The 22,542-nt window shown below is 40.5% G+C and overlaps 1 protein-coding gene across 1 annotated transcript in view; it reads left to right on the top strand.

The window, feature by feature from the left end:
* Nucleotides 1-22,542, top strand: part of FGD5 (FYVE, RhoGEF and PH domain containing 5) — an 82,646-nt gene that overhangs the window by 34,654 nt on the left and 25,450 nt on the right. Inside the window, exons 3-9 of the mRNA XM_026052513.1 lie at nt 3,596-3,654; nt 3,768-3,798; nt 11,080-11,231; nt 13,061-13,217; nt 15,170-15,257; nt 18,040-18,090; nt 19,633-19,691. Coding sequence (XP_025908298.1) covers nt 3,596-3,654; nt 3,768-3,798; nt 11,080-11,231; nt 13,061-13,217; nt 15,170-15,257; nt 18,040-18,090; nt 19,633-19,691 — 597 coding nt within the window. The remainder of the gene's footprint in view (nt 1-3,595; nt 3,655-3,767; nt 3,799-11,079; nt 11,232-13,060; nt 13,218-15,169; nt 15,258-18,039; nt 18,091-19,632; nt 19,692-22,542) is intronic.

Below are 22,542 nucleotides of genomic sequence, written 5' to 3'. Positions count from 1 at the left end.
GCTGGATCAAGACACTGATTGTTTCTCAGCATGGTCCTGCAAAAAGCTGGATCAGCATAGCTAAGGGCTGACACTGGGCTCCACAGGTAGTCGTGGCTAACACTATCAGCAAAGCCCAGTTTCGTCAAAGCATGCCCATGTCTGATGCCTTGGAATTGCTCAGTTGTTGTGCCTCCCATATATTGCAAAATAGACATCCTGTTGGAAAAGTAGAAATCCTAAACAAATAATTATTCCTCTCTAGGTCTTAGCTTCCCATTAGTAAATTAATATGCATTTGCAGGAGAGCTTTAGCACTTGGTTCATTATCATCTGAAGAGACTGACTGCATTGTATCACCTTTGCTTAGCAGGTTATGCTGATGTGCTGTCCTGACTGAGCATAAGCTCTAACCTCACTGAGGTGTCTTTGCATAAGTCACCTTTCAGGCACAAGCGTRTTTTTCTGAGTAGAGAGAATACAGCATCATTTTAGTTAGTATTACAGTTGTGTATTTCATATTGCAAGCATTTTGTGAGACAAGAAGATTCATTAAGGCATAGAGTCAGGATCCCCACATGGCTGTAAGGCCTCTATCTGCCAAGCAAAGGCATACACAAGGCCCAGAGGGTGGCTCCTAAAGTAGGAGCTGTGAAGGAGCATACTGCAATGTTTATTGCAGGATAAGGCGCAGGGAATAAAAAACACTAGAAGATGGGAGATTGACTGTGTTATATTAATCACTTGAGTTTTGTTTTAGAAACTTGATGGTTAAGGGACCTGCACCCTATTCCCAGAACTCTGTCTCCAGACACTGTCGTCAATCTCAGAGTTCATTTCCTGGTTAAACAAACAGCAATTAAATAACACAAGACAGGCAACGCCTAGAGACACTGTCTCAAACTTGCTCTAGACAGGCCATGTGACACTGGGGTCCCAGTGTTTTGTCTTTCAGCTAAGACATATTAATCACAAGAGGAATTACAGAATGTAACAATGTGTGTACGTGAAGGGAGAGGGGAAATGCACTCTGGGGAAATGCACTCTGCTTCTTGGCAGTGCAGAGCAGGACTTGTGCACAGAAGATGTTCAGGATAGTCAACATTGGGCTGTGTGGTCCAGAAAGGCCTTCTCCTTARTTTACTCTGCTATACCTGAAAAAGGGCACAGAAAGGAGAGAAAACAGAAAACTCAAGAGCTTCCCCCAGCAGTGGGGATAACCAGGAGTGACACACCACAGTATTCTCAAAATGGAATGGAGCTAAGAGGATGATAAAATACTTGCTCCCAAGAGATGAGTGAAATTAAGGACAAAATGTAAGATGCTTTTTAAACAACAGATCTTTATAATGCACTCTACTAACTGTGGAATAACTCTCCAAAAGGAAGTGGTTCAAAGCATGTTCTTTGGCCCATGTTAGTGAGATGGAACAATGCACCAGGAAACATACCCTCAGATTCCTGCTGTTGGAGGAGAGAGATCAGACATCTGAGACTGAGGAACAGCAGTTCACTCCATTTCCTTTGGCTCTTGTAATCTCCAGTTGCATCCCAGTAAAAGTACAGAGAAATAAGCTAAAGATGAAAAGGTCACGGTGTCAATAGGTTGATCTCTATACATGAAACCTCATTCATCTAATCCATTGTAATCAAGGCTCTGTGTATTTTTTCCTCCCATTCACCTGATCAGTTCATAATTCTCCTACAGTTCCATCATCTCCAGGCTGAAAACCCATGGATTGTCAAACCAAAGCTCCTCATTAGTCTTCTCACAGAAACAGAAGCATTTTCTTTGCTCATGTGTGGAGCCAGCGATGCCATTTATTTACACTGTATTTTGACCGGCCATTGGTTGTTCTGAAATAGACAGCAGTGAATTCACTTGTTGATGCTCAACATTAGATTCAAATTCCTTGCTTTTTAAATAAGTACATAAAATTAGTAAAACCAGAAGAACCTGTAGAATAAAGCTTCTGTTCTATCACATATCTCTTTTTTAATGTATGGTTGTTGGACAATAATAAGGCTATGTTTCAGTTGTCCTTGCAACAGATTTTATGCTTCAAGTATGTACATAGTTGCATTTCAACTTCCAGCACTTTAAGAGAATGTTTCATTCTTCCCCTAGCTATTTTCACCTTAGGGCAGAATAAACCAGAAGTTTTGGGAGTAGAAGACAATCCCGTAATCCACAAGATGATCCCTCTGCAGACACAAATGGTGGCAGATAGATTACAGCAGTAATGGGATCTAGAAGAACTTGGACACTACTCTTCCATATGTCCAAGAATATGTGTATCCCAAGGGAGTGACAATAGGGAGGAGGGACAGAGAAGAAAAATTCTGTAACGTATTTAGCTTGAACTCATTTAGGTATTTTTTACTGCTCAGATTTGCTATTACAATGTAAACCCTGTGCTTACGGATCTATCAAGTATAATTTATGATGTCAACAGTGCTGGGAAACTAATCCAGGTTTGGGATCCTATCACTTCATTCTATGATGAGGCTCGATTAAAGTCTGTATTCCCTGACTCCTAGCAGCCCTCCTCATGTAGAATTCATGACACTGGTAGAGTCACGAACTTCTCACCTGACTACTGCCCCAAAGGGGTGCATCACAGCTCCTCAAGTCCCAGACTGTCCTTGGTAGCCTTTCAGAAACAGGACATATCAAGCACTGGGTTTCCATCATACCTGTTCTGGCACACAGTGTCTTGGAGCTGCACTGCAAAACACATTCCCCGCAGCACTTCCTCTACATCACTGGAGGCTGCGTCACTTTACTGCTATTGAACTACTGTTCTATTTCCCTACTGACAATTGCTAAATAAATCAAATTTCTTGCAGCAGATTTATTTCAGTGAATATTTTAATTCTTTTTTTTTCATTTCTTATGGTAAGGGTGAGTAATGAAATATGAGCAGAATATCTCAATTAGGTATTGTGTCTCAGAGCCATACACTTTGATTCTTTCAGAGTTTTCTTTGTCTTTCTGCCAAAGATAGATGGCAGATAGATGCCATCTTTGGCATTAGGTAGATGCCACTGAGATCTCAAAAGGTGCTATTTGCTGGAGAATTGAATAGTTTGGGTTTTGGAGGTATTTATTGCAGTTTAATTTACAAATTTTGTTTCGCATGCACCAAAGTCCCTTGACTCGTTTGCTTCCACAGGTCTCACAGCAGTCAGAAGACTTTGGAGTACGTTCATTTTGATAAAGAACATCCTTTTCCATGTAATTAAGAGCACTAACCAAATGGTGTAAACCTAGAAAGCGATGAAGTTAGCCTATTCAAAGCTAAGTGCTTCCCGCTTCTCTGATAGATTTTGGTCCTGTGAAAATCAAGAGGAATTTTCTCTCCATCTTCAGTAAGAATATAGTTTTACATCTTTAAGATCTACCTTAACATCTATTATATTGTATCATAGCATCTGGATTGCTGAAGTACCCTCTCAAGCAAAGGAATCCAAAGGATCAAATACTGAACAATATAGAATAAAAAGCATGTTCCTATCTTTATTGAAAGAATATGTCAGTACAAAATACTCTCTACCACTTTTTTTCCTCTTGGCATGAAAAAAACTTAATGGTCTCTGGTTTTGCTTTTGATAGAAAGAAGGCCAGTCCAGAGCTTACCTCATTGCGCAGGAGCTGATGTCTACAGAAAAAATGTGAGTTAATTGTTACACTCTGTTACTGTCCTGTAACTGAAGCTACACAGTTCATCCTTATTTATTCAGCACTGGTTTGATGGCAATTAATGAAAGTTTATCTTTTTCCTCAGATATGTGGAGATGCTCCAGCTGTTACACATGGTAAGTAAACTATTTTATTCACTAAAACCTATTTGCCCTCTTATGCAGCCAAAATTTAGAAGACAAAAAACAATGAAAGGACTAAGATGAATCTGAGGGAATGTCTTACTGTGGAGTAATGCTTTTTGAGGCACTGTAAAGGAATCTGAACTCATCTGCTCTTGCCACAGATGCAGAAATTTAGCATTTCTCATGCACAGGGAAAAGTGTTGACCATCATTGCTGGCCAGGGCTCTGAGACTGGGGTAATATGCCCAGATAAGAATAGTTCAGAAAAAGACATGGTGATTACAAGGGGTTGTGAAGCATGCAAGTTTTGCTTGAATAGGTTAATTCTGCTTTCCATTTAGCTTTTACAGAGCTGCCATTGCTTCCATGGACCCTGGTCTACAACCTAGGTGGCCTTACTCTGAATATCCTTCTTGATTCTTCAGCAGGAGGCAGTAGAGAATAGTGGTCGCCACACAGAACACACCCATTGCAGTTAGGAAAGCAATTCCCTGATAAGGCAAAAAAAGATAGCCCCAGGTTGTCGTTGGAGTATATCCCAAACCTCAACCATGGGCAGAGTCTCTCAGGGAGAGAACAGTAGAAGTAACGAGCCTAGAACTGAAGTGCTGCTTCATCAATGTGTTTTGCAGGCAAGCTGCCAAAGCTGAAGAGCCTTCTTAGACCTGAGCAGTACGTGTAGAAGAGCAGCCTTAAATGTGACAAACACCTTACGGACAATTGCATTTTAACAAATCAGAAACCACTGAGCTAGCCAGATGAGAGCCAAACACTACAGGGGACTTGGCTGTTTAAGAGAAGTCCACCATCATTTTCATGTATCAAAGACAATCAGCCTAGCCATTCGCCTCACTGATCTTGGCTTTCCTCTGATTTCTGTACAGCCAAATACATTATCTGCAGAATTTGTCACAATATCAAGATATCTGCATGCAGTTTCTATTACTGCACCTGGAGCTTCATGGTTTAGAGACAGAGTTTTACAACGTGGGCTACAGAGGTGTTTGCAGGTCGCTTAATTGGCAAGGAACACTGTAGCAGGAATGCTCTTCACTTCTGAAGCTGTGCCAAGCTTAGACTATGGTCTGGTCTACGTAAGACTGCAAGAGAAGATTCTAAAGGCCTCTTCAACTCTAATATGCACTACTAGGAAAATGCCAGGCAGAAGTTCAGCTTTTCACTAGCTTTTCTACCTAGTTCTACTCAGTAAACTAACTGTGGGATTGCACAGTAAGTGGACAGTAAGAGTCCACAACAGTGCACGGTAGACTGTATTTCATGGAGGTTTTCTAAAACAGAAAAGTAGCCAGGAAAAAAAAAAACACAAACAAAAAAAAAGCTCGAGACATAGACTCAAATCTTGCAATGCACTTTGGTGCTTCCAACCACAGCACTACATTGCTGTTAAAATATGGTATAGAAGCACAGCTGCCTTGCCTATGCTGTGTCTGCGTCAGGAATGAGATGCTTTCGGACTTTTCCAGACCTCTTCTCCCTCCTGTGTTAAATTCATGCCTGGGGATTTTGGCTCATGGCTATGTGTGTGCAAATGAATAACCTAGGAATTTTCATAGCAACCCTATTTCTACCTGTAGAAAATATTTTGAAAGGTCAGGAAATGTAATATTTGCTCTCACCTCCAAGAGCATCTTTGCTACACAGGACAGGGATTCTGCTTTATGCCTTTTGCTAAAAGCCCTTAGCTTAGAAATGTTTATGGATGACAGTCCATGATGTTTTCCTCCATCTGGACAAAGTCCAAATTATTGTTAATCACTGATAAAATGAATCCTCATAAAAATTATAGCTCAATCCCAGTCTCCATTTGCCCCAGTGAGAAAGTTTAAAAAGATCAGTGTCAATTTTAGCATGAGATTTTGAGTACACAATTTTGGTTAATTTTTTTTCTGCACTGGAAAATTACCCTTCCTTCCCATTCTAATAGAAACAATGMTTTAGAGGCTACTGGAGGTTCTTTCATCAGTCAATAAGCATGTTTCTCAGGTTTTGACTGCTTCTATGAATTGACTTTCCCATTCATGAGGATATGTGAATGGCATCTCCTTGGCTACAGACTGCAAGAGAAGAGAGAAATGCTTTCACACTTGCCTGCTAGATCAGATTTTCCTTCAGAAGAGATCGAGAACCTTTATGRAAATAAGTGATTTCATTTCTATGTTATTTTCAGGTGTCTATATTCCAACTCCACTATCAGCTGCCATGTACATGACAGCTACCTGACACTGTGGCATTCATAAATAATCCCACTTGCTCTGTTGCAATCGTTCTGCTTTGTTGTCCAGACTAGCAAGTCTTCATCACAGCATCATTCCCTTCCTTCATCCACTTTCACTGGATCATTTTATTCACCTGTTGTTCAGTACCACATTCAGCTTTAAGAACATCTAGAGAACCATTAACAATTTTACAACATGTTAATCCCTCAGACTGCAGGATTCTTATTGCCTCATGAGGCTTCCTAATTACCATCAAAAGGTTACAAGGAATTTTATGTATTTGCATGCTTTAATAGCATTATGAATAAGCACGTAATAWAAATTGTCACTCTGCTGTGTAGTCCCTCTTGGCACACAACACCAGACCCTTACTAGTGACCACTGCCTCTCAAAACTACCCCAGAAACACAGCATTCCAACCATAGCCATCAAGGAACAAAGGCTTCCTTGACAGGAAATCTCACTCCGGCCAAAACTTCTGCTTCCCACCTCTCCCAAGAAAACAGATCCTCAAGTCTCATCTTCCTTCACAAACCCACTTCTTAGTTAGGAAGTAAGGAAACCACACCCTAATTGCTTGGAGAAGGAAAAAAAAAAGGCTTTTTTATGCATTCATCAGGAACATTCTTCCATCTCATTTCCAGGCTTAGCTGGAGCACCTATCGTTCAGCGTTAACAGAATCTCTTTGGCCTTTCGGTGGAGACTTTAATAAATTGATTGATTGCCAAAACGATGACATTTCCATACATCCACTCTGCTGTTGAACTGAAAAAGTGGAAACATTGTGTTAGGTCACAAACTTGGTATCAGTTGGTGTGGTAGCAGTGATAATAATCTACACCATTAGTTCTTATTTGCCCTACTCAAAAGTAATGCAGTTCTTCAGAGAAGAGAGATAAGAACTCAGGCTGAACATAGCAGACGAGCCTGGCTAGACCCTGTAGTACAAAGATTCCCCTGCTTTCTTGGTACTCAGGATTTAGTTCTCAGAAAAATGTTTAGCCTATCCTTTTCTTCCAGGATCATTTAATTCTCCAACTTTTTCTTCTTTCCCCCTCTTTCTCTACCCTAGAAACAGGAGAATACATCTCTGTATTCAGGATGCAGCTGTCATCTTTTTCTTATTGCTGTTCCTGAAACAGAAATGTTTTAGTTTGCATTCTCAGCCTGATGTTTCACCCATTAACCTGGACAGTCAGCAGTCTGGTTTTTATTTGCTTGCCTTCAAATATCTGCTTCAAATGATTTTACTAAACACACAGAAATCAAACATAGTGTGACTCAGACTGCCTCAGGTGGGATTGAGCGTTTCCCTAATTGTGCAATTTGCCTGATTGCAAACCCTATTTTTTAAGATAAACCCTTTTAAAATCATTATCACTCTCTGAGATACTTAGTCAAATGAATGTACCAAAAGAATAGTTCTATACTTAAAAAAAAAAAAAAAAAAAAAAGGGCCAAATTCCTCTCTGTTTGAAAAGTATTGATCCCATTCCCTGATTTTCCTCACAACATAAACATGGACATAAACTTAATATGTGCTGGTTCTGCAGCCTTTAGAGCAGCTTGGGGGCCAGCCCTGCACTGAGGCATCCCAAGGGTTTTGACAGCAAAATAATTCTTGGCAAACAAAGAATAAAATCATCTCAGTGTTCAGGCTGCTTACTCAAAGGGCCTGAATACACATTATCATCCACTCAGCGTCTGTGATTAAACTTTATTTTCAGAGTTTTTGTGGGTAGCATATTCCCAAGCAAGATAAACAAATATGATGTTTATATGATATTTAGGATATATGATATTTAGGAGCTGTTACTATATATTAAGCAAAACTCCATCTTTCTAAGTATGTACACTCCACTGAATGATTGGCTAGGCTTTCTTTTACTGCTGTATAATTCTTGGATGCTGTTCAAGTTCTGCTGGACCAATCAAATGCTTATTTTCCTAATGAAATGCTTTAGTGAATGGAGCAGGCTGGCTAACTGAAGAGCTAGTTGGCTGTTAAGACTGTCTGAAGCTCCTGATAAAAGACTAAAGATGCTGTGTCAGAAAACAACAGCCTGCCCTCACTTGTAGGAGGCTGATTTTCCCCTTATTTATTTATTCATTATTGCCTCTACAAACAGTGGGAAAATAACTTCGTAGGGACAAGAGAGTTTCTGCAATGGGAATGCTTAGCAAAATTAGCTGCCAGATTGTTTTGTGTATTTTTTAAAAGGAGGAGAAGGAGGGAGGGGAGATCACAGTAACACACTTATCATCAAGGCAATTTCCTGATAATAAGCCCCAGTGATACAGTATTCAAAACACGCACTCTATGGCCTGCCTGTTCTGAAACTCATTTGCAGTGATCTGGATGAAAGTGTGTATTGGTCTGCACGTGAGTGTATGCTGAGGTCAGGGCCTCTGACCTAGATGGTACCCTGCAACTGCAGGCTAAGATATTAACTGCATCTGCTGCAGTAGGCAGATTTCTAAGGATCATTGCTCAATGCATACAATGAGTCACTCACTCTGCCAGAGTGGTTCTGCCATTTTATTCAGGGGTGCCACTTTCATTATTAGGAGAGAGGCTGTTGGCAGTAATTAAGATACCTCCAAAAAACATCCATGAGGCAAAGTTGGCTCACCTGGCATCTCATGGCTGTTTTCAGCTTTAATATGGACATTCTTTACTGTCCCTTCGAATTCTTTCCCTTCCACCCGAATAAACTGCCTAGACCTCCCAAAGAGCCTTGGTTCCTTGAATCTCTGTTGGTTACATCTCCATTTTAGATGTCAGAGTAGCTTCAAAAGAACAATCCATTTTATTCAATCAGCATAAATTCAATTCTGTAATGCTTGCATGGCAGAAAGATTTCCTCTTGTCCTCCCTGGCTGACCCACAAAGGGTCAAATATACTTAATTTCCATATTCACATTTCATTATCACCTTCACTTGGGAAGCCAATTCAAACTACAGATATGCAAAGTGATTTTTAGATGCATGTATATGCCATTATTGATTGAAAAGTATAGAAGCCTGGATGTTAGATGGGAGTTCAGATGTGAACCAGGTAAACATGTTTTGTGCAGACATGATTCATCCTGATGAAGTGTCTGTACCTTCATCTGGAGATTGAGGCAAAAAACAATTTTTCACTAATGTATCTGATCTATCCACTCCTTTTATCATTTTTTCTCTCATCTCTGTATATGGAAGTCAGTTCTCAGTTCTGTATACTCTCCCTCAATTCTGTATATAGAAGTTCACATATCTTCCAATCCAGATTTACCCTTGAAAACTGTAGAAATATCCTAAAACGATTTATTCATCCACTGGACCTTTCCAATCTCTTCTTTGTTCTTTACTGAAGAGGAGAAAAAAAGAAGCAGGGAAGCTGGTACAGCTATGATAGTACTAGACCTTTGTCTGGTATGAATTTGTACAGTTTTCCCCTGGAAGGTGACTAAAAAACAGCAGATAATTTGCTTCTTCAGACTGCCAGAACAGACTCCTTTTGAGTTAAGATCTGCCTTTCTCATCCGCATCATGAAGTTCTCACCTAGCCAACTTCGCTTCTGCTTTCACATGCACACACAAACACTTGTACAGGGACAAGTACAAGACAGGCCTGAATAATCTTTGGGTTCATGTATCCCTGGATGAGACTAAACTCTGTGACCACCACAGTGCAGCCAAGAATTGAAATGCATCAGTTAATGTTTCTGCTTTTAAGAAGTACTTGACCCATGAGGAAATTATATGAACTCAGGGTCTTCTTTTGTGTGTGAATACCTTCTGTGTTCACATGGCATTTTCAGGTTACAAACCTGGAGACCTTAACGTGCTATGATGCATTAGAGTTTGTGAGACTGCCAGAACACTTTGTGTTTGATTAACGGCTGCCCAGACACTCAGCACTTTCAGCGGTGACATGTATTTTGAGATGGGTGTTTATAGTGATTATTGATATGCTGCTTTTTTTTTTTTCACTAGCCATTAGGAGGGTAGCTATCCAGGCAACTGGAATTAATCAATTTGCCTAAGAATTCATCATAATCAAAGGGGTAGTCAATTAATGACTAATTTAATTCACTGAGATGCTGTGGGAAAAGAGTGCTAACCTTGTTCCTCCTCTGTGATGGAAAGTGGACAGATACAGAGCTGTTTGATGTTAATTTGGAATGGATGACATGTCTACAACATAATAGGTTACTTAAGCAGATCAGTAGTGAACTTCCTACAGCTATTCATTTCCACAGGTACAGTAAATTGAAAGAAACCTTTGGATTCCTTCCCTTTCCCCAGTCTGGATTAATTACAGTGACTGAGGACTCTGAAAGTTTAGTGAAAACCTTTGAGTTAGGAATAGCACCAAGAAGAGAGAACGGTCAACTTAGGTGACTGGAAGTGTCTGGAACATGTAACTAGATAGGCTCACTCACACACCAGAAAAAAACGGGAGCTAGAACAGCACAACAGCGAGATCATTAGTAGTATCCGGGCAGGGCACCTTGCAGGAATCAGGCTAGGTATCTGTTAGGTTTTGTATGGAAAATGATTTGCTCCACAGCTTGAATTTATAGCTTCTTCCTCTCCATATGTTAGGATTCAGGGACTATTGTCGCCTATTTTAACCTAAGACATGCAGAAATTGATCATTCATAACAAACTGCTGGACTCATGAGGTGATGGGATAATCACATCCTTCATCTTTCTGAACTGTATTTTGTGTTACAAAACATTAAAAAAATGAGATACCAAAGACATCATACGCACGGTATACATAAAGGTCTGATGGCTTGGTAAGATGAAATYGTCAGTTTGAGATTGGCAGCACTGTTGAATCAATCCAAAAATACAGGTAAAACATGGATGGAGAAAACATGTTCCATGTTCTCTTTGCTACACTGAGCACAATCCACTATTACTGCTGACATATTTTATATTTCTGAGAAATTGTGGTTTAGGAGTTAAGAAATTATAAAGAAAACTTGGGAAAAGAGACGTTAAGACTGGCTGCCTCATTTCTGTGTTGCTGTTCACAGAATTTCTATGAAGGTATCTTGAAAGTGATTGAGAAAGAAGATGAGAATGAACAAGAAGAGGTTAAACTCAAGCAGGGCTTAAGTGAAATCCCTGCAATTTATGAATTACATCAAGAGATCCTGGGAGAACTGGAAGAGAGAGTCTTCAAATGGTAAGGAATGGCATTGTTTGATGGCCCTGATGTACCCTTCATAGCTCAGCATTCCCCTGACTTGCAGCAAGACTGGAACTCCAGCAAAGATGGAAGAAAAATCTGAACTCCTTCGGCAGATTTTTTGAACAGGCAGGCAGGAAGCAATCAGACTGAGAAACCAAATGCTGAACCGTTTGTGTAGTGCTGGCTTATACCCCCACATACGAACACAGCACATGCTCCCAGCATGATGAAGGTAAGCCCATACACACACCCACGGCTCCAAAGCATCCCAATCAGTCAGTGTGAGCACAGCCTGCTTCATTGGTATTACCATTTCTCACCTTTGCCTTGCAAGCTTTGTGAGTTCAGTTTGAGATCATCACCAAATGCTAAGCATGGCCTGCAGATCAGTTATTCAAACTCAGAGGCAGAGGCACCAGAACTGATCTTAAAAAAATATTCTCTGCTTAGAAAAAATCTTCACAGCATCTGTACATCTCTCAGATAAGGGTCAGCCCCTCATTCCAGAGTCCAGGCAAGGCTCCGCGCAGACTGAGCTTCCAAGCCAAACACACACTCTAAGCTGGCTGAGGAACTCCACCTAAGCCAAACATCCTACTGGGGCAAAGCACTTCCATGAAAGAATAAGGCCCTGCCTAAGACAGACAAAGCTCCAAGCTCTTTTTAATTAGAGACCTGCTGGGCTCCACCAGCAGCTGTCCCTGACTGTGAGTGCCTTATGCCAGTGTTTCCACGGAGCAGTTAGTGAAGTCAATTAAATAGGAGAACTTTTCAGAAACAATCTTAAATTCAGCACACAGCTCTACTGATCAGCTCTGAACTTTCAAATCAAAGTATTCATCAGGTTAAAGGGAGCTTTATATTGGTTTGTGTCCACTAAAGTCAAGTTACCATCTGCAGAAAAGCTTAAAAAAATCCATCAGAGATTGTGAATCCCAATTGTGAATACCAAAGAGTAACTGTGAACACCAACACAAAGTTGGTGTTTCCAGGAGCTGTAGCTGAAAGCCAAAATGACTTGCGCCTAAAGAAGTCATAGCCATACTCTAATACAGTAGTGTGTTCCCTGTTTTCTGAGGCAACACTGGCTCATCTAGAACACTCCAGGCTCGCTGCCTCAACACAACAGAATCGTACACTGCATGGCACAGCCCCACTACAAACTCAGTTCACTGCCACCCTCACTCTTTCCAGGAAGTCCTTCCTCATTCCTGCACTCCCCTCCGATGCCTACACTCCATCAGATGCTCTGTTGCTATGATATCCCCAGGAATTCAAGCAGCCCCATTAAGTACATTTGCTCTTTTGAAGCCTCAGATTTTATCCTGCTCTCTCCTTTTATGTGCTTCATAAATACTGAATACTGTGCTACTGGGTGCTGAGATGGCTGATAGCTAAGCAGTGCTGAGCAGTGAGCAATGAAAGAGAAATTACAACATATTATAACTAAATATATGATATTATTCCCCACAGCCAGTACTCAAAGCCCTGCAGCAGCTGCAAGATCTATTTAGAGATCCAAAAAGCAGACATCCTACCTACTACCTACCTAGGCATTGCTGACTAGGGATCAGCAGATCAGCCTCACACAGGGCATGTTCTATAGCACTGTGTTTTGTTCGCCAGCACATCATTTCATTGTTGTTACTTTTTCACTATTTAATGTAAACATTACCTGCATGTTGTCATTAGCCAGTGGGTGGAACTGCTATAATGAGAATGAAATAGGGCTCACTCTCTTTCTTTCCTTCTTTCCTTACTTCCTTACTTCTTCCTTTCTTTCTTAGTAATTATCTGCTTGTTCTTTTCTTCTGTGGCCTTAGGGAGGAACACCAGAAAGTTGCTGATGTTTTTCTCTCAAGAAAATCAAGGTTCAATCACCACACTGCATATATTATGCAATTTGATAGGAATTTGGCTTTGGTGGATGAAATTTGCCTTAAATACTCCCAAATGGCTACCATCATTCGTGAGTTTGAGGTAAGGCTCTCTTCACTATTCACCTGCATTAATACGTAGTCATGTCACATGGCTTACTCACAGATACTCCTGTCTACAACTCCACCAGCGTTCACACTCAACAGAGCAGCGGAAAAGCTCTCCTCACATCCTGGTGATAAAACTGATGTTCATGCGTGCACAATGTGTTTCTGGGTCTGTGTGTATGCAGAACTCTTAAGTGTGTGAGTCTATAGCTCAATCTATAGCTGAGTATACTTTGCTCATACGCATGCACGCAGTGGAGTAATTCTCTATTCAAATTTATATATATTACTACAATACATTAAGCTCTCAGAGCATGTATGGAACTTAATATCCATCACTGTCAATAATTTTTATATATTTCTCACTGCATTTTCCATCTCTTTACAAATGAATTTACATTTTTAAGTGGATGTTGTGACAGACAAGAAACCAATTTGTAAAGGAAGGAAGTCCGCTTGCTAGATAAAGACAGGGATCTGTTCCTCTAGGCCCCGTCAACAGTCTGGGCCTGTATCAGTAAGAAAGAAACATTTTCCAGTTGCGTTAGCTCACTCATCCCTGATGGAATGACAGGAAAAAAAATTACGATGCAAGTGACAGAAATTCAAGCCATGATGCCAGATTACATTTTGAGGTACAAACAATGAGGTCACATCACTCAAAAGCATAAACTTACATGTTGACGGGAAGGTTCAGCTCAGCTACACTAACTTTATTGAGTTAAAAGGGTTAAGAGTCATGCTGTTTTGCTGGAGATCTAGAATGTCTGCTTCTTATTACCTTTATCTGGTTTGAGGAATAACAATGTTTACTAGGGTGGCAGGGTGCTGTGCGGATGAATTAATGACTACGCTTTCAAGTTTCTTTAAAAYGCCAGCTCTATGGGATATGGACTGTGTTTTAATCTGCAACACATGTAAAACATAAWTAAAATTTCTAAAGTCATTTAGAGATCAGTATTTATGAAAAGATCTGTCAGCATTTACGRAGAAACCTTAAAACTACCATAGTTATTTCCCGTTGGCAACTAAGGGGAACTCTCTTGACTCAGCTCTCTCTGATCAGGAACTTGGTAAATACAAGGTTTCTGCTGATGGTCACTGTTTCTTGCACTCCTCACAGCCACAGGAGTAACGCAGTAACATGAAACACCTCTGCTGCCTTGGAAAACACTGTTCTTTGCGCGTCTTCGTTTATATAGATAGCTCCCTAGATTCACTTCCTCCAACTCTCTTCAGAAGCATCAAACACTATGGAAATGAAGGTCAATTAATACTGAAGCCCTATGAAACTTGACTGAGTTTTGGACCTGTTTCTTGGTCGTTCTGGACACACACGGACTTTTCAGGATGGAGGGTGGTTTGCTTTTGGCTTTGCAACAATGTAATGAAACTTAACAGTTACACTCAAAGTTATATATTTTAACTGAGTCCTTCAAGACTGTCTGATATGAGTTGAATATGAAAGGAAAAAGCAAAGAGAAAACTGCTACATCTTTTCTGTGAGAGTGTTAAATTGTATCAACAAGACTGTGGATACTCGGGGATGCTTTGCTGTATTTTACTCAGTTCTTGTGCCTTGCAAAGACACTAGATCGCAGAGAGAAAAAAAAAGGGCAACTAGTTTAACTAGGATCTGCTTTCCTGGCTCTTGAGACAGTACCTAAAATCTTTATTCAATCTTTAATCTAATTGGTATTCACATTCCTTCCTTTTCCGTCCTTCCAAATTCAAACTCTTTTGTGAATGATGCCATATGAAATAAGCTGCCATTCATAGTTAGTTTTAGTTAAAAAGACTACGTCCCTAAGAGCTGAGTAACTGAAATGGCCTGTAAAGTTCATACATGCAACTAGTATCAAACATCCATCAGGTAGAAGAGGGACAGTTTGCTCTTGAGCTCACACATTCCTAATTTTTGTTTCCTCTTCCCTCTCCTGAGGACAGCAGAACTCTGGTGACAACCCACTGAACGTGAAGCATCAGCTTCTGAAAGTGGTGCAGCGTGTTTTCCAGTACCACGTGCTGCTGACAGGTCAGTAAAATCAAACTGCTCTTCAACGAACTGCAGTGAAACTCTTCCCGTGATGTCTTGTGCTGCCTTTGTACCGCACGCTGATGCCAAGACAGCTAAAATACAGCGGCAGAAACTTGAGATTTCTTGGGAACTTCAATCTGATTAATCTCAGATTCGGGAAATATCAGCAGGCCTGGAAAGGAACCTTCATTATGATCATGCTGAAAGGTCACTCTAAAGTGTTAAGCCAAGTGCTTTTAGCCCTTCCTTTCTGGCTTTACCCTTCCATGAATGAGGAGAGGCAGAGTTCAGAAATCTCACTGCCAGCTGACAAGTTTGATTTTATTTATGTCAAGGGTAATTATCAGAGGCAGTAGGAGACTAGTTTCCAGCAAGGGAAGGGCCCTAGCAGTGTATACAGTCATGGAGTGGCAAAGCACTGTGTCCTTCCACTCTTGTCAACAAAGCACTTACTTACATTCAGCACTGCACCCCATACCCCACACGCACTGTACACCTAAGACTAGTGACGACTTTTCAGTGAAAATCCCAGACCAATTTCTCTGCATTCTAAGGAAGCTCAAGCAGCGAATCAGATTTGCATGTTGCCTTGTAGTAACATCTTCACTTCAGCACTATGTAAATCACTCCCACCTGGAGTCTCTCTAGCTGTGTTTTCTCACATTCTTTCCTGTGGCTCATTCCCTGCTAGTCACAGAAAATGTAGCAATTCTGGGCCTGGGAAAAGAGCAGTCTCTTTGGAGAAGGATGGAGCTCTCAGCAACATTTGTTAAGTTCAGGTTTTTGCTAATGAGCTGGCTGGAGAAAGAACTGGTGAAATGTAACAACGAACCTCAGTGTTGCCCAGTAAGTCTGACAGATTGAAACACAAGAAACCAGGAGAAACCAGGAATGCATAGATATAAAGATGAAGAAATGTCTTGGGAGTATGTATTGTGTGGATAGAGAGAGATGCAAGATGAGTTATTCAAGGCACAGTAAAAAGAATGCCATAAACCATGCCCAAATTTAACAACTGATGAAAAACACAGCATATTAGAAGTGACTCCTATAAATGCAGAAGAATAAACGGACCATATGAGTAGCTCTTCAGAGCACAAGTTAGGGACAGTTTCATCTTGTTCCAGACACTTTGATCAAGGATGCAACTCATTTTTTCAAAGCAGTTTTTGCCTTTTTAGTCACAGCAATACAAATGAACACTGGATGCCACTAGCAAGATTTTTTTTTTTTTCTGAACTGCTTCCCTCTCTAGGTGTATCTACATCATCAGCAACTTTCCAGGCTGGCAGTTTGAAATACTTAGCTGTCTCACATTGTCCTTACAGTGTTTTTAGTACATACACAAAAACATAACATCTGAGAAAATGGACATGGCATGTCCCTGTCCCAAACACCCCCTGCACACTCCATTTTCTGTGCCCATCTCCATGTTCCATAAGGTAGATGGCAAATATCAATTTGTGAGAGAGCCAGAAGTGTCTGAGTGCAGCCCCAGTGATTGGATGTCCCCTCAATGCTTGAGGCAGCTTTAGCTACTCCCTGTTCCAGGTACTAGCCCTGACTAGGAAGGCTTGCTAGTCCCCTGGATGGTTTTGTGTGCACAAAGGAATATTGGATAGGGAATGAGGGAATTTCACCATCTACTGCTTCATGATATTCAGAACTGCTACTGCAGTTCTTCACCTGACAAACAACAGCCTCTGTGGCTGTTAGGACAGGAATAGTGTAGTCCATTTTCTCCATGCACCACGAAACTATATCTACATACATAGATGTAGGTGCTCTTGTGTATTCATAACTGTCTGCTTCTACTAGACAAGAAAGGGTATTAGGATATTGGTTGCCAGTTACTGCACTGCAGTTGAAAGGTTCAGTTAAATGAACCAAGTCATGAACAGAGCTCCCCACTGTGAGAGGGAACACTGACGTCGCCTGACAACAGCCTTCTGTGTGAACGGATGCAGACAGACTCTTTCCTAAACTCAGGTTAAAGCAGCTACAATTCAGGGCAGTAAGGAGAGGACAACACTGGAAAACTGCATGCATGTGGACAGGACACTCAAAGGTCTCTGTGAGCTGCATCACATACAGCACATAGGCCTGGTTCCCGAACGCAGAATTTAGGAGCCTAAATTGGGCTTGATTGGGCTTGAAAAATGGTGATACTCCCAGTAGTCGCTAAAGGCATAAAAAGTTCCCCACAAAGAACAGAAGGATGATCTGAGTCAAGTAGGCCAGTTAAGGCTCACAGGTTGAAAGTTTGTAGATAACTTAAATATAATTCCTATAAAAATAAGTCCTACTTCAGTGTCATTTACAGAACCTAATTTCAAAATGTAATTGAGTTCAGTAGTAACCACAGAAATCTGCATCTATAAAACCAGAATCCACTTCTTGTGAACAGAAAGTTTTAATACAGAGAATCAGTAGCTGCTCCAAACACCATTCATTCAGATGAGACAACAGAATTTATTAGAAGAGCAGCTATTAGTAAAGTGGTGCTACTCAGCATTTCTCTTAACTGAAAAACAAGGAAATATTTTTGTCTATTTGTTTGTATCTGCCAAGTTATGTGATGAGTCCAAATCTGAATCCAAGCAAGATCTCAAAACAGAATGCAAAGATGAGTTTCAATCTGTAAGGAGACAATATATATTTAATTGCTCAGAAATAAAGGGGACATTCTTTTTTTCTGTTGTTTTTTGATAATCCTACTACAGATTATGAGCATCTTCATTCTGATTACTGGATGTCTGTGTTTGATTATTTTCTACAGATTACTTGAATAATCTTTGCCCTGATTCTACAGAATATGAAGCCACACAAGGTAAAATGAAACAGGCAGAACAGAAATTCTCCTTTATTCATTCTGCTTCCAACAATGTGTGTGATCTACATCAAGAGTTATGTGGCAGAGGCTTATTTTCAAGATCTCAAGTTAATATATCTTGAGTTAGATATAATAACTTTAAGAAATCATTTTGATAAATTATTTCCAGCAAGAATCACATTTTTTTCCATTGAAATCTGTAGCCTTCCTTCAGTTTTGGCTTGATTAACACACAGAAGAAATGACTGTGCATGTAAGCTGGTGCAGACACTGTAGTTYGGCCTTAGATAGCAGAAAAATCCTAGACCTCTTTGGCTCCATCCACACTTGCACTGGTAATTGTAAAACCAAGTGGGTTGGTTCAATCTGCTTGTCTGTACATCATTATCCAGGCTACGTCTGATTCTCTCTGTKCTGTTCAACTTTGGAGTCACGCAGGAGTTTTGAATTATGCATCTCTATCTCTGTATTCCTTAAGCCCCTTAAGCACTGGAAGACAGTGCTTTAAAACCAGTAATCGATAACTAATCCAGATTTTCTGTTGTTAATACCATCCTTCCTACCACACCAGAAGGGTAAAGAAGAATTTGCTTACTCCCATTGAAGTTGAAGGTAGGACAGCCTTGCCCTCAAGCGGGTGTAGTTTCAGCTCAGGATAAGAAATAAAAATGTTGCATTAACAAAACCAGTCCACCCTTCTATTATACTGGATGCGTGTCCAAACCAAATCAAAGCAAAGAGATCTGCTAGGAGATGAACTCCATACTCAGTTCTGACTGAGAGCAGAGGCTGATGCAAAACCTAATCCAGACCCCAGTCACTGACAGTGGGATTTCAATTATACCAGCAAACTGAATAGAGCTAGGGCTGGTGTTTGAGCCATGGGGTCACACTTGTCATTCATTTGTCAGCACACACCTGGCACATTTCTGCCCAGTAAGCTCCTAGATGATGCCCAGGAATCTTGTCTCACAGGTGAGGAGAATTAAGATAAGGACCTGAGCGGTCTTAGACCATTTCCCTCAAGGCTAGTGAAGGTGGCCTGCCTGGCCTATGTTATCTGCCAGTGGCAACTCCAGAGGTTCATTCATGTTATCACCTCATATATACTTCTATCAGAAAGCGATGACCTTCCTCTCCCTTGACAGCAAAGGATGACCAAGTTTTTGGATGGCTAAAGCTGGGCTATGCAATATTCTCACTGCTGCAAATATGGACTGTCAAAAGTCTGCAACTGGAAAATGCCACAAAATGATTCTATGCCATTCTAGGCCCTTAGGGGGGACTTCACAAGCTCTCCTGCGCAGCACAACCATGATACAAAGTTTTACACAAGAGTCAGATGGGGAGAGGCGAGTACACAGCACTACTGTGTCCTAAATTTGCCAAGCAGTTCCATCCTGAAGTTGCCAAAGGAATGTAAGGAGTAGCTTGATACTTTGGGGGATTTAAAGATATATATCAGATACATAAGGGATTTGGGTTATTCCTCCTAATCTCATATGTGATTTATGCTGTTCGTCCTGCTTCATCTCTTAGCTGCCTTACTCATTGTCTCTGAAATCACAGACCGAGCCAATGACAGCATGCTCCAAGCGGTGAGTCTTACCATACTCAGTTCTGAACAATAGAGTTTTTCTGCACATCTTCTGAAGTGAATGTAAATCTATGGAACTCTGAAGCCTCCCTGAGGTGACCTAGGGTCTGCACAGTTCTGGTTTACAGTACTGCAGATATGGAGTATGTCTAGACCCGTTAATGAAGCTGTACAAGATCCAAGTAATTATGGCATGAATCACAGAGTCTTTTCCTTCCTAAGGCTAATGGAATGGTATGTGGAGCAATGAGGTCATAAATGTTCATAATTCTGTTTCTAGTATGTGATGGTTTTTATATGCAATCTTAAAGATACCACAGGTGTGCTAATTGAGATATATTCCAAGCTCATTAACGTGACTCTTCCAGAGTCTGGGCTTAGGTTTCACTTTAGAAGAATGGGTCCTAATTAAAGATCAGCTCTCACTGACCAAAACTTTTCCACGTTAGAGCTCTTCTGCAAATTCAGATTTAGGCATCTAAGTAAATTAAATAACATCCCAAAATCTTGAGCAGTTCCTTTGAAGTCAGTGTAATTTAATAATACCTCTCACACAATATTGAGTCCTAATCAACTAGCAATGGTAGATTACACATAGCTGTCCTTATGATCACTTGTTTCCAAGAATCTAGATGTGATTTTTACCTCAGTTTTGCTACTGACAATAATAAGAAGCAATGTTAAGAGGTAAAGAAAGCAGTAATCAGACATTGAATGTGGCAAATTCCTCAGGAATTTAATTTGGTGGACCTTTGTGTGATAGTTTATCTAGAGCCAGTGTTTTCCTTATGTCATATCAGCCATTCCTATCTGCAGTTAAATCATCTCCTGGGGTCCGTGTTTGCAACACTTGCAGCTTTAGTGCTGCAGACACAACATTCAACTCAAGGAATTTTAAAGAAGTGTCTACAGTCCTCATAGTTTAATGAAATGTCAAAAAATTGTACAGGTCTTTAAAACACCATTTTAAAACCATCTTCTTCTCAATGCCTTCAGACTACCAAGGATAACACAGCACTACTATGGGAGTTATTAGTGCAGTTGTGTTCTTGATGATGTTGACCATTACGGTGGTTTCTTAGTGACCACATTCATGTCAGAGGACAAAGCACCTCACTCCGGGCACCCTTCATTTCACCCAATAATGAATGCTTGCACTTAAGTGTTTCGTTCTCAAAAACTGTCCAATCTCAAGTATTTAGATACACTGATTCCAAGTGATGGCGATGTATCACACCTTTTGGGAAGCTGATCACAATTTACTTATCACTTAAACACTGATGACTTCAACATCCTGCCTTGCGATTTGGCTGCGCTTGTGTCTGCTAAATTAAAGATTTGTTTGGCACTGCAAACCTCCCTCCCTATAGTTAATTACTGATGGCAGTTAAGACACACTTACTTATAACTGAATCTACTGAGGACAGTGTTGCTAATAATCACTCAGCTGTCAAGACATGAAATCCAAGAGACACAGCAGAAAACACTTGGGCATTAATGTGGACAAGGGGAAGAAAGTGACAGGAAATACCAGCCCTTATAATAAGAGTTTCTTTTCAGTCAGGAATTTGAAGTTGAAAGAAAAATGCACAGAAACTGATAGACAGGGAAAGACATGAGGCCCACCACAACCACATACCAGCACTGCTTATTCAGCATGTTTTCTTTAGCACCTTTGCTCACTGCTGGTGGGGAGGGGGCCAGATAAGGGAGCTTGTTGAAGCAGTAAATTCACACTGGCAAAACCACGTAGGTGAAGCTAGATGAAGGATGTTCTTTGCAACAGCTTGGGAGGTAATAAAGAAAGTCTCAGAATCCAAGTTGCTCATCTTTTTTAAAAATGAAGCTTTCGTGTTGTGTTCAGAGGAAAAGCAGAAGCAGATGTTTTCAGCAGACAAACCAGAGAGCCAAGAGTCTCAACTTTTGCTCACATGTGTAAATCTCTAATGTTCAGGTTTAAAGTTCTGATATGTTTGCCAAGACCACAAATGTGGCCCATGTGTTCATGGGCCGCTTCAGAGCACAAGGTGAAGTGATGATCTCTTCATGGCCAAAGACAAACTCCAAGTCTTTTAGTATTTATATGAGAAAGAGATAATTGGGTAATCAAAATTATATACTATTTCCTTTATAGGGAAACCTCTCTTTGTACATCTGCCTCCTTCCTATTTTGTTAGCATTAGGAATGAATACTTAGGCTCTGCACCTGCTTTCTCTGACACCAGTGGCAAAACTACTGCAGATCAATATGAAGCTCAACTTGTACACTTTTCATGAAGAGATGATCTCAAACCACATGACCATATCAAGATTTTGAGCATCCTGAAGATCAAAGTTTTTACAGACAAAACTCAAAATTCAGATCTGCTTTCTCATTTAGTGCAGACTCCAAAGAAGTCTGGATTTTTTTTTAAAGTCCATGTTTGATTTTCTGTTCCAAGCTTCTCCTTGCTGCACCTGGGGGAAACATGTTCCCCCTTTATGCAATAACATCAGCCCAATGGCAGTGCTTACATGGCTTGGCAACAATCCAAAACCACCCAAACCTTCACCTTTAAAATCATGTTTCTTTTGTTTCTCTTAATTGCTAAGGAAAAGTTCTAAAAATGAGCCAGGTATAAGCAATGCAGCGATCTGTGTTTCAGCAATGAGGAATCCCGAACATCTTTGCTAAGTAAACTATTACAATTTCTTTTATTGTTCACTTTGTGCTTTATTTAAAGAAGCTTCAGGTCTCACTAAACTCTTTTATAGCCTGCCATTAGAATAGGTAGGATAGGGACAGAAGTTGGGACGGAAGCTTTTGTAAAAGTATCAGTAGTTGCACAATGAAAAAGCACACAATGGTGAAG

This window comes from Nothoprocta perdicaria, unplaced genomic scaffold, assembly GCF_003342845.1.
Source record: "Nothoprocta perdicaria isolate Ctin4 unplaced genomic scaffold, notPer1 scaffold_9, whole genome shotgun sequence".
In the NCBI taxonomy this organism is placed as follows: Eukaryota; Metazoa; Chordata; class Aves; order Tinamiformes; family Tinamidae; genus Nothoprocta; species Nothoprocta perdicaria.
This window is presented reverse-complemented; position numbering and strand designations above follow the sequence as displayed.